This window comes from Agrilus planipennis, unplaced genomic scaffold (assembly GCF_000699045.2).
Source record: "Agrilus planipennis isolate EAB-ADULT unplaced genomic scaffold, Apla_2.0 scaffold94, whole genome shotgun sequence".
In the NCBI taxonomy this organism is placed as follows: domain Eukaryota; kingdom Metazoa; phylum Arthropoda; class Insecta; order Coleoptera; family Buprestidae; genus Agrilus; species Agrilus planipennis.
The window spans coordinates 555,918-572,904 of NW_020439120.1; the positions used below are offsets into that span (position 1 = coordinate 555,918).

Here is a 16,987-nt window from a genome sequence, read left to right on the forward strand (position 1 = left end):
GAATCTCTATCACTGTCACCAACATCAACAATTAGTTCTTCTGTTTGTATGTCTATTACTTGCTCACTGATCAATATTTTTAAATATTTAATCTACGCCCCTGATAGGAATACTGAAGAAAGAGGGCTGCAATCTTTATACCTAAAACTGCCTACTTTTGCCACCGCGCATCCACACCATTTTAAAATTTCCGCCAGCTTCCAGCGTCAGGCCTGTACTTAATGTCTGCATATAAATCCAGAAAAACATTTTGCCTGATTATATACCTACAAGGTCAATATTGTTAGTCAAATTATACAGTTAGTAGACTACAATTCCTGGGAAGTACATTCATTTAAATGCGAACCGTCCAAGAGATAACATCAAACTTGAGAAAAATGAAATAAGTAGAGGCAAAGGCATATACACAGATACTTGGTGGAAACATTGGCGGTACTTCTTTCCTCCATATTCCACAGTTGCACGTTGAGTCAAGGAGTTTCAGCTGAACAGAACATTCACGGAAGATGAGAATCGCGAAGAATGACCATTCACGTTCCTTACTGAAGGTAAGAGAAAACAATCGAAAACGTTGTGTTGGCAAATGGGAGAGTAACCATCAGGCGTGTATCTAGGATCACAAAGATCTCATATGATAGTGTTCCAAGAATCCTTGCGAACAAATTGCATATGAAATATGCCCTAGGCTTTGGGTACCGAGGATGCAAATCGATAAGCAAAAGAAACAACAGCACAGCATTTCGAGGATGAATTTTAAAAAGTTCCACGCAGACCAAGAAAATATTTTGTTACGTTTCGTGACGATTGACGAAATTTGGATCCATCATTTTGATCCTGAAACCAAACAACAATCGATGACTTGGAAGCGAAGTTCCTCACCGACTTTGAATTGAAGAAATTCAAGTTGTCAACACAGACCAACCTTTACCTGCTGTCTTAACAGCGCGTTTTAGAAAATACCACAAATGGCGTGGTGAGCGCCATCTGTAGTACGATGCTACATTATAGGATTACGTATGCTCCAGGACAGGACAAATGCTAATGCACGTAACTCATAGTTCCTTTGACAGAGCTGTTCAGATGAACCTAAAATAGAAGGTAACGTGTCGGTATTTCTTTTTTTTTGCTACGTTGTGTTTATAATTTTCCAAAGTTTTATGACTAACATTGACGTGTTATCAGGCGAGTAATTAAATTTTCACAATATTTTCAATAGTAGCAGTAGAATCGGCGTTTTATATTAGATACTTTTTAAAGTCGTCACCGTTTTAGGTTAGAAGTGCTCCGTTTAAATACGACGCAAAATGAGAAATTTGCATTCTTTATTGTTGTTGCTCATTATCAGAAAATTAAGTGATCCTGTTTATAGAACGTTTTGAATATTTAAAGTTGATACATAATGTTACTATCTGAGTAAAAGTTATTCTATTCAACAGTTTAATTTATTTTATATGATACTTTTTTTCTTAAGAATCCCATTTTGTCTCGATCTCCCCTATTAATAAACGAAAATATGTGGGGATTATTAATATCTTTCAGTCAGTCTCTTTCTCGCAGCAATTGGTAAAATAATACTAAATAGGTTTTGTGCGTTACTGATTTATTAATTGCTGTACTGGAGTTCTAAAAATGGACATTCTTTTTTTATCGCAATCATCCACTGTTACGATGATACCTGAAAGGATTTTTGGCGACATAAACCGGAAAGAGTAAAAACCAAAATTCGTTGGTAAGCGATTCAGTTGAGAACGGTTGGACCGATTTACCTAATTTCTTTTTAAATGTTACTTATAGTCCAACCGAGGTCTTTAAGAAAAGGAGAATTAGAAAAGTTATCCTGAAAATTGGAAAATTTGAATTGCGGACAGGACGGCATCTATCGCGTCAGTTAGTAGTAAATTCTAAACTTTAAATCCATATTTTTTTATTAGCAACAAAAGTACTTAGTTTATTGTTCATCTTTTACGTCGATTTTATGTTTATTTGTAATTAAACGAACCCTTGTATTATTTTTATAATATACATTTAAATATTACGTACACAAACTTAAATGAAATAAATACTGTCACATGTATGTAGGCAACTCAACATATTTAGTGACATAGAAGACCAAAAAAACGAAGAAGTGACAAAGTGATCATATAGTGGCGAATTGATAAGTAATTAATAATAAAAGTGTTGATTAGACAGCAAATAGTTAAATAAAAGTTGTAAAAGCGTGAGAAGGTGTTTAAATAATGTCAGGAATTGGATTGAAGAAAACTAAAGAGGATTGGAGAAGCGGAATTTTAAAGGAACCCTAACAAATACTGTATCGTTAGAAAGCTCCCGAAGAAAGAAGAACTTTCAGGAAGAAATTGAGATATTACATGCCTGTTACGACTAGAGCTATCGAAGCTGAAATGGTGGAACAAATAAAAGCACTAATAGCAATGATGACAGAAATGACTCAAAAAAGGGAAAAAGGACAAGTAGAAATGAAACTGGGACAAGAAGAAATAAAAGAGAAAATGGAAGGGGTACAAGAAGAAACGAAAAAGAGTCAGGAACAAGTAAAGCAAAACTTACAAGTAGTACAAGATGATATGAAAATAAGACAAGGAGAGAAGAAATGAAGGAAAAAAAAAATGACGAGATGAAAGAAGAGTTGATAGCAGCTCAGGAAGAAATGAAACAGAAAATGGAAGCTGTACAGGAAGAAATAATTACGAGAATAGAGGATAAGATAAATGGTATTAGACATGAAATTGATAAAAAGAAGAAGAAATAGAAGAAAGGGAAGTCAAGATTTAAAGGAAAATAGAAGGAAGGCGAATAATAATGGAAAAGAAATTGAAGAAATGAAACAAGAAATTGAAAGGCTAAGCTAGCCTCTACTGCAAATGCTGCAGATTCCGGTGCAAGGCCATCAAAAATTACACCTCCAACTTTTGATGGAAAGATCTCATGGTCTGTATACCTGAAGTAGTTTATAGCGGCAGCGGAGGCAAATTCCTGGACTAATTCAGAGAAAGCAACAGAAATAATAATTTCTTTACGAGGGGAGGCGCGGGATATACTCCAAAGAATGCCTGAATGCCAACAATATGACTTCCATCATCTTGATAGACGTCTTGAAATGAGGTAAGGCGATAAACATTTACAGCAGGTACATCAGACGCAACTGAAAAGCCATAATCAAAGAAGTAACGAGACTCTTCAGCAGTCCGATATGGAGCACCTCGTGAGATTAGCTTACCCTCTACTCCTGAACAATTTATAGACCAACTGGCGCTACAAACATTTACTGATGGAGTCAGGGACGCCTGACTATAGCAAGTTCTAATATAACCAGACCACAAAACTCTAAGTGAAGCACTGTGAGACGCTCTGGAGTTTGAAGTGGGGAAACACGCTTCCAAAGGTCATATACTGTTGCGGCAAGCAGAAATTGGCAATAGGACAATTACAAAAGAAGGTCATTTCGCTTTTAATAATAAATGCGAAGAAAGCCACTGCCAGAAAGAATGAAACTGAATGTGCTGGGAATGTGGAAGAACTGTTCATTTTGCTCGAGACTGCGTGGAGAAATGAGTGAAATACCTAGGCTATGTCATAACACCGGAAGTGATTATGACTAACCCTAACAAAACAGATGCCATACGAAATAGGCCCATACCCAAGGATCGTCACGAACTTAGAAGCTTTCCGGGACTTTGCCCCTACTACCGAAGATCAATATAAGGATTTGCCGATATAGTCCGACCACTACACACAGAAAAAAAAAAAGATTAAGTTTCATTCCATTGGGCACCCGAATGGCAAGAAATTTTAGAACATCTAAAGATTAGACTCTCTGGAGCTTAAATCTTGAGGTACCCACAGTTCAGCGAACCCTTCATCGTTGATACCAACATTAGTAATATGGCACTTGGTGGTGTCTTATCCCAAGTATAATATGGAAAGGATAAGGTCATCCGGTATTTTAGTAAAACGCTCAAAACTAGGACGAAATTATTGCATCACTCGTCGAGAGCTACTGGCTGGGGTTAAAACCCTCGCACATTTCCACAAGTACCTCTATGGACGGGAGTTTCTCCTAAGAACGCATCAGGTCTCCCCGAAGTGCCTACTGCAATTTATGAACATGGAAACACAGATGCACTATCTCGGAGACCTTGCGTGGAAAACTGCAAACATTGTTCATCTGCAGAGAGCTGTCATCGACCTTTTGTAATCTAACCACCGTTAAGTCTGAGGGTTCCTGGGTAAATAAGGCATTACTCTAAGACCAGAGAAAGGACAAAGATATTGGCCCAATAATGAGATGGAAGGAAGGTGGAACCTGAAGAGCGTCATGGGCAGATGTAAGCCACCTATATCAAACAATGATTGGGTGCACTGGACTTCCCTAAACTTAGACTACGGCGTTTTTAAAAGAATGTGGGAAAGTCCAAATGGAACCAGAAACAAGCTCCAAGCGAAGGAAAAAGATCAGATGTTTTAGAAGCAGTCCATAACGAAGGACGATACCACGTTATTGGTCACGAAGTAGTAGCGATATGGAAAACTGGCGCAGGAAGTACCCGATATGCGCCGTCAATAAGTAACCGAAGATAAGGAGTCGTGGACGAATACAGAAGTACAACGTGATGGCGCCATTTGAGAGAGCCGCAGTTAACGTTGCAGGACCATTACCAGTGACGGACTCCGGTAACCGACACATCTTGGTAGTCGTAGATTACTTTACCAAGTGACTCAAAGCATATGCGATACCGAACCAGGAAGCACACACCATTGCTGAGAAGTTTGTCAATGACTGGATCAGCCGATATGGAGTACTATTGGAATTGCATTCGGAACAAGCCAGGAACTTCGAATCGGCTTTGTTCAAGAACATCACTGAACTAATGCATTACTAAATCTAGGAATACGCCCTTACATCCACAGTCTGATGGAATGAACGATTTAACGCTACTTTGGAGAACAATTCAAGAAGCGTTGTCAACGAACAGCAGAGTGGCTGGGACCGACACATACCACTATTCCTCCTGGCTTGTAGATCCGCCATTCATGAGACAACTGAAAGAACACCAGCCAGCACTTTATTAGGAAGAACTCAGGTTGCCAGCGGACATGATACCAGATATCCTGGAGACTATCCAGTACCTGCAGATAAATACGTGGGCGAACTACGAGAACGTCTAGAAGCCATCCATGAAGCTGTGAGTACGAAGCTGCGATTTGAAAGTGACGGATACGATCGACGAACCAACTCTGCTTGTTTTAAAATAGGTGATAAAGTTTGATTATACAATCCATCAAGGCGGAAGGGACTTCGAACGAAACTGCAACAGGCTTGGGATGCATTAAGGACGTTGTTTGTCGAATTCAGAAGGGACTTCGGGTACTCATGAAGATCGTTCATCTTAACCGGCTTGCTCTCTATAGAGGCGATCTCACTGATTAGTTTTAGGAAGGGGCAGTGTCACATGTATGCAGGCAACTCAATATACATAATCGCAAAGAAGACCAAGATTCTAGACGGTATATACTGGAACATTCCGGAACACGGCCAATCTCTATAAATAGTTGTCGCGAGGTAGAGTGGAGTTGGTACGAGTGAGTACGAGTTCGAGTTACGTAGTGATACAAGCGGAAGAAGAATGAGCCAAGAAGTGAAAATGTAATCATATTGTGGTAAATTGATAAGTAATTAGTAATAAAAGTGTTGATTAGCAAATCGTTAAATAAAAGTTGTAAAAGCGTGAGAAGGTGTTTAAATACGTTAGAATACATAAACTTTTTTAAGTTACCATGAAAGGGTAAGATAAACAATTTCTTCAAACTGAGTGGTACATTCAACATTTTAGGTAAACTAAGCGTGTTAGAGATCTGAAAATGTGGCAGTATGGGTTATCGAGATTGATCTTTTTAATTTAAATAAATTCACCTGTCGGCCATTTCCAGTTATAGTTTTACCGGAAGTTAATACCAACTCTGTTATTTTAAATGGAATGGAATATTTCTTACGATGAATTCGTATGAAACATAAAATTTTAAGGTAACTGTAACAACGAACTTGTATGTCTACGATGAATAGTTTCTGAGCTAATTTAATTTACAGAAAAAAAAAATCGCTACCGCAACCTAAATAAGAAAAACGTCCACAAAAAATTATTTAGCGTGTTTCGTAGCTAATGTTTAATCAAACTTGAGCTTCATAATATATACTGAACGTTTAAAAGAAAAGTTTAGAAATTTCAAGCACGAATAATTTCGTTTTTTCATATGGCACGTACCATATTTTATTTTGTCGTTCGATTACCCTTTTTATCCTCCTTCAATGTTTTATATAGCCTAATTTGAAAATTTTTGAATAAAGGATTTTTATCTAAAATAGATATTTCACTAACTTTGGTATAAGGAAAGTGTGCCGTAGACAATTGATAGCTACCGCAAATGTGAATAAGAATCTTGTCTTCCGTTTTTCTATGTTGCGAAAATTATAGAAGGCGAAGCTTATAATAAATACTCCAATGCAGATTTAAACAATTTAATCTATCTTTATGGAGAATCCTGCGAATGGAAGTTTGATACATTTATAGCCATGCAACTTATTCTTTCAACTGATCAAAAAACAAACAAAAAATGTGGTATCAATTTCATTGTTTTCATCTCCAGTACCTAACACGTTTAAAAGTGGTATTCGATGCTTGGAAAGAATCAAATTCCGTCAAATCGTTATAAGCTTTGCCTTCTATCATTTTCGTAATAGAAAAACGAAAAAGAGACATTCATATTAACATTTGGGGTAGCCATCAGCTGTCAACGGCACACTCTTCATATGCCATGAAACTCAATTTAATTTTGGTTTAACATTAGCCATAAGACACGACTATGACTGGTAAAAATTTCAACACTCTAAGTCATTTTTTGTGGAGGTTATGATTTTTATAGTTTGAGTATTTAGGATTTTCTTCTATAAATTAAATTATCTCAGAAACTATTCACCATGGGTACACAAGTTGGTCTTCAAAGTTACCTTAAAATTTTGTATTTCGTACGAATTCATCGTAAGAAATATAACATTTCATTTCAAATAACAAAGTTGCTATCAAATTTTGGTATAATCAGAAACGGCCGACAGGTGAAATTTTAGTTAAGATGATCATCCTCTATAACCCCTCCTGCCAAATTTTCAGATCTCCAACACGCTCAGTTTCCCTAAAATGTCTAATGTCCCACTCAGTTTTAAGAAACCTGTATAGTATCCACATCAGGGCCACATCAGTTTTGTTATGGCAAACCGTAAAAGAGCTAAGGTAAGATATTCCCATTAGGGGCTAAATAGGGCATGCCGTTAAAGGGTTAGAATAGGGTATTAATTTAATATTAATTAATTATTATTATTAAGTAGGATTTTGTGTTAATTTCTCTGACTATTTTTTTTATGATTTTCCGCCCTTGAAAATGTAATAATTTCTTAAAAATGTTAATGAGGCTACCTTTAAGATATCTATCTAAAAGGGATTATTAAAATCGGTTCACAAGTTGTGAGGGAACAACGTAACATATACACAAACAAAATTTAGCCGAATTGAGAACCTCATTTTTGAAGTGTTTTGGAAATTAACCTAACTTAAACACTTTATATAAAAGTACAAAAATATAGCCAAAAAGATATTTAAAATGAATTAGAAATCTTATATTTATATTAGTCGTCTTCTTTAAAAAGATTATGAAGAACAACACTTAAGACACCGATGTTACCGTCATCCATCGTTTTGGGGCCAACCAATAGAAAAGAAAGCGGCTTGCGTCTGTAAGTTCAGTAATCCAGCNTAAAGGAAAACGTTCGATTATCAGTAATGTTTACATTCTCCATCCATGTAGCTATTCGGATTGTAAATTATTGCAATTTTCTTTTTTTTTTGCCCTTTCTGCTGAACTCACAATGTGATTGCGTATTACATCCAGCTTATACCCTTCTAAGCTCGGCAATTATTTATGTTACACCCTGTATAAGTCAGGGAATAAGTGAAAAGTGAAGCTCACTTGAATGTTACACTGCTCTTTTTAAATTAAAAACTTATTTAAAAACAGAAAGTACGAATAATTCGCATTTTTTACAATACTATTACTCTTCAAGGCCCGCCGCGGGCTTTTGACACACCCTGTACGAAAAGACGATGTTTTCTCGTTTCACTGTGCCAACATGAATTTGTTAATTGGAAAAAAAGTGTCTAATTATAACAAAAGTCGATTAAAGAAATGTTGTGCTTTTTCTGTAGGTATTATATATTTTTTGTAGATTCATGCGTAGTTTATACGAAAATTTAATCAATAAAAATGCCGACTGCATACGCAATTCCTGGATAAACTATGCAGTTTCATCCAGCTTAAAATAGTTAATTTAAACGTAGTAGTATCGAATATTCTACATTAATTAGGAATTAATGACCTAAACATACATAGAACATTAATTAGAACGGTAGATTATTGGTTGAATAAACAAATCTAACTAATGCGAAATGTACAATTCCACTATGCTTATTTTCGATGAACTGGTTCGGCACAGGGAAAGGTAATTTATAATTCCTTTTGATATAAGGTTGTCACATACCTAATACAACTATTTCGATTTATACAAGACATATCATGCAATTAGAAAAATATAATATAAGGGATCCAAAAATAATTATAATTAGTTACAGGTCTGACGAAGGAAGCTGGCGAGCGGTCACGCAGGTACTTGTCCATTTATGACCTATAATAATGACATAATAAACCTATTGCTATTGTTTTATAGTGAGTTTTCACATTCACTGTCATCATGGGAATCTCTATCACTGTCACCAACATCAACAATTAGTTCTTCTGTTTGTCTGTCTATTACTTGCTCACTGCTTCCTATTTTTAAATATTTAATCTAAGCCCCTGATAGGAATACTGAAGAAAGAGGGCTGAAATCGTTATACCTAAAACTGCCTACTTTTGCCACCGTGCATCCACCCCATTTTAAAATTTCTGTACTAATAAAAGAATTGAATTCAATTTTGAAGAGGATAATTTGTGGAGGACCCTAAATTTTATCAAATAATGGTTATTTTTACATAATTATTTTCGGTATCATCATCATAAGGTCGTCAAACCTAAGACTGGTTGGACACGCAAATCTACTCTTTCCTTTCCTAAGCTAATCTTCGCATTTCCCTAAAAAATTATTAGAACATCCCACATCTCCTAACTTCCGTTTCTGCTTCTAATATGTCTCTGACTAGACCTTCATGCCTGAGAAGGTGTCCTACCATTTCTTGACTTCCATAGAGTCCTCTGTTCTCCTATTCTTCCTAATACCTCTTCAATTTTTGTTAAACTAATATGAATACCGCTTGACATTATAAATTAAATACAGCAAGATTTGTGTTGGATTTACCGATAGACCAATATACAGTAGCGCCCTAAGGTAAATTCTAAGGGGTTAATATTTGTGGAAAGGCAGTAAACGGAATTAAGACTTCCTATAAACCATTTGTGACGGTTATTTTTTTAGTGTTCTTTTTTCTACCAATTACCCAACAGTGTACATTTCATACCCTTGGTCGCCCTAATCAAATTACTTCCCTTAAGAGATCTTGAGAGTGTTGAGACGAATAATTAAAAAATATACGATCGGATACAAATTGAGTTATGGCTGTAATTTAGAAGTTAAACAAAGGGTTGGCGGCAAGGACTTAGAAAACTTGCTGGAAAAAAGTGCGTATAAATCTTCGATGAAGTGGTGCGGTATAGCGAAAAGGGTTGAGATTTTATTGAACGGGGAAGTCAAATTAAAAAGGGTAACCGGGCGTAATTCTAACCAAGGTAACTTCGTACAAGTCGAGGGGGAGAAGAAAAAAAAACGAGACGTTTCTTTAATTAAGGGTGTCTTTTTTTCAACGAAAATTATCAGGGTTAATTATTTGGTTTCTACGATGAAACGCGAACAATCGCAATCAAATCTTTGAAAAGAACAAATGTCATCTGTACTTGTCCTTTGGATGTCTTTGTTTAGTTATATACAGGGTGTCCGATAGAAACTTTAGATAGATAACTTAATAATTAACCCTCCTGACAACAATGAAAGTACTGATCCTATTTATGACATTAACAAACAAAAATGGTTACGGGACGGTCAAACGCTGGAAGTTTTCAGTTGGATCATCTCTTGACCTTTGATGTTTCATTGGAACAAGATTCTAACTAAACATTTCTTAATATAAATGACCTTATCTGACATAATTGTTAAGCTAGCGTTCCCCTATTTCTTCTAAACCCACATTGATCTTCCCCTAATGGTTAAAAAAAAAAGAGTATTTATTTGAAACAATAACTTATAACTAAATTTGCCCCTGTTTGTCTACGTCTGTGAGTTTAAATTTTAATTTTCGAAGGTTGGTTCCTCCAACCGTGCTTAATTTGTTTGCGTTTACACATCAAGTAGGCAGCCACATCCACATACACACACATACGAAGACGATTTCTACGAAAACAGTAATAGAAACTCGAAAGGGGTAGATGAAGGCACATAAACGGGGGTTTGTCTATCTGAGCAGATAGGTATCGTTCCTACATATCACCCATTCCACTCCCAACTCCTCCAGTCCGTTCGAATTGGCCCTCTGGCGCTCCTAAAGCAACTATACAAAGTATCCGAACGGTTATTAACATTTTAGCTTCGAACACGTGTAGATATTGTTGGATATTAGAGCGCGAAACGGATTGTTCCGTATTAAGTGTAATATCATGTTTTCGTAACAGGAATGGATGTTGTACATTTATAGGATCGTTGTGTAGTCATATTACAGTTCCTACTTGACACCTGGAATCGCCACATTTCCTGCTACGACAGGCGTAATTTAGCCGCAATGCCAACGGGATAACAACTACAAGACACCATCCGCCACTAGTTTATTGTGCAATACAAACGCATCTCACTTCAGCATCGTCAATAAACTTGCCATTTGTCTTAATATATTATGTACCTCTATTAAACCGAAATTAAATTATCTGTTGAGTCATTTATCGTTTATTACCGATGCGACTAGTCCTCCTTGCTTTTGTTCCACAAGATTAGATATCACTTCCCACCTTTCAACTCGTCTACCGGATGTTAACAAAAATTTGACCAAAACAAAAAGCGTTTGACCAAGCAAAACACTAATTTTGGTAACTGCTGAACTGAACTGAATTGAAAGTAATCCAAGAACAGATTACAAACCGAGTCTTTTCTAAGCAATTTTGGCATTTACTACGGTTTTTACTTAGCTCTGCTCTATCCTGAGATCAGGAATATTCAGTCATCTGTTCTCCTTCCTCTTCTTCGTTTTCTTTGGCCTTATCCATTCCAGATGTTGCCTACATTCATGACTATTCTTCCTTTATTGGTTGCAGTGCGGAACGATTCTGTGGACGTCTTGGTCCTTATTTTCTTCTGGTCTACCTTGTAGGAACAGTTGTAACAGTCGTTATATCACAGGGTTTCTCATATGGTACAAGTACTCTAGCTTTCGTTGTTTTATAGTGTACATAAGGTTTAGTTGACAGTTCATCCTTCCTGAGGACCTCTTCAATGGTGACCCAGTCAACCCAGGAAATTTTTAGGATTCTTCGATAGATACACATTTCAAAATTCAAGGATTCTTTTTTCTGCTGCTTCAGACAACGTCCAAACCTTGACACCATATAGTAATATTGGAACAATGTAACAATTTGTCATTCTCTTCTTGAGGGTCATGCTGAGATCTTGATCTCTTCCCTCCTATTTTCCACCTAATTTACTGATGCCTATTATGTTTGTAGAGGTTTATTGAAAGTACTCTTTAATTTTCTTCACAGAGAAACAAAGATAGCAAAATTTGATACTCTTCAATGTTTTCCGTTTATTTTCCACATCCCATTTTCACCACAATACAACTATTATGGACTGGCCCCTTTGGTGTTCGTATATTTCTCTTAGAATATGCTCGACATCAACCGATATTTCTGTTTCAAAAGATGGTAAGTATTTTGTTTGCCAATATCTAATAGTAAGTGGCTGTTTAATGTTATCTTGGAGGCAACTATCAATTTCCAATGAAATTCTGCAACTTGAGAGATTCTGGTTCATTTGTCCAAACAGAAGACAGGAAGTTAAGAAAACGATGTTGCCGTGTAAATGAGATGATTCATATTTCCTAACAACCGGCGTAATTTCTTAGTCCTCCAGTTAGTTCCACGGTGACGAAGAGCACACATAGTGGATTGTGTTTTGGATCCAAATACATTACGCATACACACTCACACACACACGCACACATACACACACACATTAAACTTATAGCATACATTCAGCTGACAAACGACCGATTTTGTCAACACTTATTAGCCGAATATATTGCAGACGGTGGCAGATTATCCGACGGTCATAATTAATTTTCGCTAATGATGCTCCCCATTGCCATACCAATTTACAGAAAATTTCCCTATCTCCATTCCTCAGAGTAATTTTAAACTATCTCAATGAATATCAGTCAAGAAAATTGCTCTTCTTACAACTAATATACCATAAATAGTAGATTGAATTACTGCAAAACAAACGCCATCTGTGGAACGTTGTGGAACTCAAAAATGTTCGACGAGGTCTATATATATATTGACTTGAAAACGGCGTAGCTACGGCCCTACGTGGTAATAGACCTGTAACCAATCAGAACAACAAACTTCATGTAATGGTCAGTAATCTGTTAAAACTGTCAGACGTGAATCATGAATTCTCGTTGGGTCTCGTCAGCACGCCGAAGACAGTTCTACAGAATACAAATCAACTTTACCNTCATTTTTGAAGTGTTTTGGAAATTAACCTAACTTAAACACTTTATATAAAAGTACAAAAATATAGCCAAAAAGATATTTAAAATGAATTAGAAATCTTATATTTATATTAGTCGTCTTCTTTAAAAAGATTATGAAGAACAACACTTAAGACACCGATGTTACCGTCATCCATCGTTTTGGGGCCAACCAATAGAAAAGAAAGCGGCTTGCGTCTGTAAGTTCAGTAATCCAGCCCTAGTTAGATGATAGAAGTGTTTTCAAATGAAAAAAAGATGCGAACTATGCTTATCTCTGCTCATGACTTAGAAGGTGCTCTATCGTCCTATCTCCCCCTTTCCTTATTAACATCTGTTGTACCCTTTGTTCTCCTACTCTTTTTTTTTCATCATTCGCCTAAAAATCCGCATCTTAAATCCTTCTACCCATTTCATTTCTGCCGCGCAAAGCTTCATGTTTCGTACTCATGAAGACTCGTGCCCTAAATTTATACTTTTAACATTTTGTTTTAATTTCTAAAACCGATGAGGCGTATAATATAATTAAAACGAATTTTAGAGATGTAGGATACAGTTGTTAATATAAGAAACGAGGCAGGGTTCATCTTGATAGAAAATGAGAAAAAGGCAGATAGGTGGAAAGAATATTTAGAGAACCTATACGCAGGCCCTGAGCTATGAGATATATTAGAGAAGGAAGATAGTATGGAAATAGATGGGCTTGGTTGTCCCATAATGAGAGAAGAGTTCGATGTAGAAATAAAAAATTTAAAGAATAATAAGGCGCCAAGTGTAAATGGGATACAGGGGGAAATTCTAAAACATGCAGGACAAGAGGTTAGAGATCGTATGTTTAAGCTGGTTAGTCACATTTACGAAACGGGGAAAGTCCCAGAGGATTATAAACGGAACGCAGTAGTAACATTACCTAAGAAGAGGGGCGCGGATAGGTGCGAGACATATCGAACAATTAGCTTAACTTCCCATGCGTCAAAAATCTTAACTAGAATTGTACAGAAGAGGATGGAAAAAAGGGCGGAAGAACTATTAGGGGAAGATTAATTTGTGTTTAGAAGAAATAGAGGAACGCGGGAGGCCATTCTAGCTTTACGGGTAACACTAGAGAAAACGATAGAAAAAGGAAAAGAGTGCGTACATGGATTTGTAGATTTAGAGAAAGCTTTTGACAATGTTAAATGGGACAAGATGTTAAATATATTTAAAAATGTAGGGATGAGTTACAAAGATAGAAGGGTGATACTTAGTTTGCATAAAGAGCAACAGGCAGTTATAGCACTGGAGCTGCAACGTAGAGAAATAAATATTAGGAAGGGAGTCAGACAGGGATACACATTGTCACCGCTACTTTTTAATCTATACATCGAAGACGCGATCAACATCATTAAATACAGTACAACTGTAGGGATAGATGTGCAAGGGCGAAAGATTAGTATGCTTAGATTTGCAGATGATATAGCAGTATTAGCACCTAGCAAGGAGGACTTAGAGATAGCTTTAAATAAAATGGAAGCGGTACTGACAGATCAGTACTGTATGAAAATAAATAAAAGTAAAACTAAAATACTGGCATGCAAGTGAATAAAAAGTAGGGAAAGAGCGAATATAAAGATAGGAGACGAAAAATTAGAAGAACTGGCTGACTTTAGATAGCTAGAAAGTCAGATAAGTCAGGATGGAAGGAGTAGTAGGGATATAAAGCAGAGGATAGCGCAGGGTCGTGTCGCCTTTAATAAAAACTTCTAAGCTCGCGGACGGTTAATTTAGAAATTCGAAAAAGGTTGTTAAAGGTGTATGTTTGGAGCACGGGGTTGTACGGGTGCGAAACGTGGACAGTGGGCGCGGTGGAAAAGAAAAGGTTAGAATTGTAGAAATGTGGTGTTATAGGCGGATGATGAAGATAACGTGGGTATAAAAGGTTAGAAATGAAGCGGTATTGGAAACAATAGGAGGACAGAGGACTCTATGGAAGTCAATAAAGAATAAGCGAGATAGGTTGGTAGGACATGAAGGTCTAGTCAGAGACATATTAGAGGCAGGAGTTAAGAGGGGTACAGGTAGACCTAGATTAGATTACTGTTTGGCTCAGGATAGGAAAGAGTGGAGGTACGTGTCCAACCAGTCTTAGGACTGACGACCTTATGATGATGAAATACGATTCGACATTAAAAAGACGTTTGGGTGTTTCGTTCTCATCAGCTACTAACGCTGGTGGGCGGGTAGTTCCTTCGGACTACGTCGGATGGTAGAGCCTCCTTTAGGAATCGTGGGTAGGCGGTAATTGTGATGAGAAAGATGAGATGGACAAAATGAAGACAGAAGAGAGTGAAAGATTATACCTATGGAATATTGTTACTGCATCGGTATTTGCCTAAGCGACTCAAGTAAACTGCAGACGGATTCGGAATTGAACCGATGCTCATTTCGAGTGCGAAGCAATGGTCTAAACCGTAGGACATGCCGCTCGGTGCACTATCCTTCGTCAGCGACTTCTTCCTTGTCTTTTATATTAACTATTTCTCTTCTTGCATACACATTTCTATTTAATTTTTTTATTTACTTTCATACCTTACTCTTTTGTCTATGTCGCTTCCATTTTATTTAAGAACATCTAGTTCCTCCTTACCAACTACTGATACCTACCACTACATGATCTGCACATCTAAACATGCTTTTCTTTTGCCCTTGTAAAAATATATTTTTTTACTTACTGTTACAATTTGCTATCGGCGGCATTCGAAAACCAGAAAGTGGATCAGTACTAGCAAATGGAAAAGGACGTTGTCCAAAGGCAAAATGAAACTGTTGCTGCTGTCCTAAAAATGAAAACACTGTTATTAGTTTTAAAACTGCCCTGCAGTTATTACAATGAAATTTAAAGTTTAAATTGATTTAAATACTACTTTATTTTCACGACTTTGTTTGCATGTCATAAAGCAGTAGATACTTATGCATACGCGACTAAATAATTCAATCCATGGCTTCCAAATTACACAGATCTGCGATAAAAAAGTATTTTGTATAAATTTATCTTAAGCATGCAAATGTTGGTCTATATTTTGCAAATATAAACTTTGTTTTAACGTATCACGTCACATTTTTTTTATATATAGATTAATATATGTACCTATATATATATAGCTCTTTGAATCGGCGTTTTTTCACAAAATTCATTTTATATATTTCTATTTAATAGTCCCTAACTGAGTATTATATTGTCTTTTACATTATTTTAGATAGTCTGAAAGTAACTATAGTCGTTTACACCGCCTAAAAAAAATAGTTTATAGCGCGCCATTATTGGGAGAGATATAATATTAAAGTGTAATAAAAGGTTGTGTTTCATTTATCTTAAACTATGGCTTCTCGGAGTTGTAAAAGCAATTCAAATGTATTTTGTTACATTTGCGGACAATATACAATAGTTGAACAAAGATTGAATATAACAGACTTTGTTGTTACCAAGATAAACAGTGGGTTACGATAAAATATGCCGGTTATGTGTTGAAATGTTAAGACAGTGGACTTATGGTAAATCAAAATCATTGTTATTCGGTATTCCTATGTCCAAATTAGAATGCAATTAGAAGTCGGAGTTTGAAAGATCCCGAAAAAGTAGTCCTTCCACCACTTAAACTTGGTTTGATCAAACATTTTGTAAAGGCATTTCGACTTGACCAACGGTCAATATTTCATGTTTAGATATCGAGGTCATGTTCTATATAGGTTTAAAGCATATAGAAAAATTGTAAGGACACAAAAAATTACTTTTTAAGAAAAAAGTCAATTCAAAAATCACGTTTTTTTGCTTATTTTCGATCTTTCCATGCTTTAATATTGTCGGAGGTATTTTTAACCAACACCGTCGAAAAGAGCATCGTTAAAAACATAGAAACACTAGTTATCGAATATTTTTTCGTCACACTCATTAGGTGGCAAGGGTTCAAATGGAAATGTGTTCTCTGAGCATTTATGGGTTAATGTGACGTGATATAAATCATATGAATATCGTTTTCTATTACTTTTAAGACAATTACGACAAATATTAACAATTTAAGAAAAAAACTTTTCAAAACAAGATGTCATTGACTCCACAACTAATAGAAACACGACATGCGCGTCACGTCCTGGTGAGA

The 16,987-nt window shown here is 36.2% G+C and overlaps 1 protein-coding gene across 1 annotated transcript in view; it reads right to left on the minus strand.

The window, feature by feature from the left end:
* The window catches only part of LOC108738268, a 70,796-nt gene that overhangs the window by 6,108 nt on the left and 47,701 nt on the right, over window positions 1-16,987 (minus strand). The window contains exon 3 of the mRNA XM_018471629.2: window positions 15,563-15,682. Coding sequence (XP_018327131.1) covers window positions 15,563-15,682 — 120 coding nt within the window. The remainder of the gene's footprint in view (window positions 1-15,562; window positions 15,683-16,987) is intronic.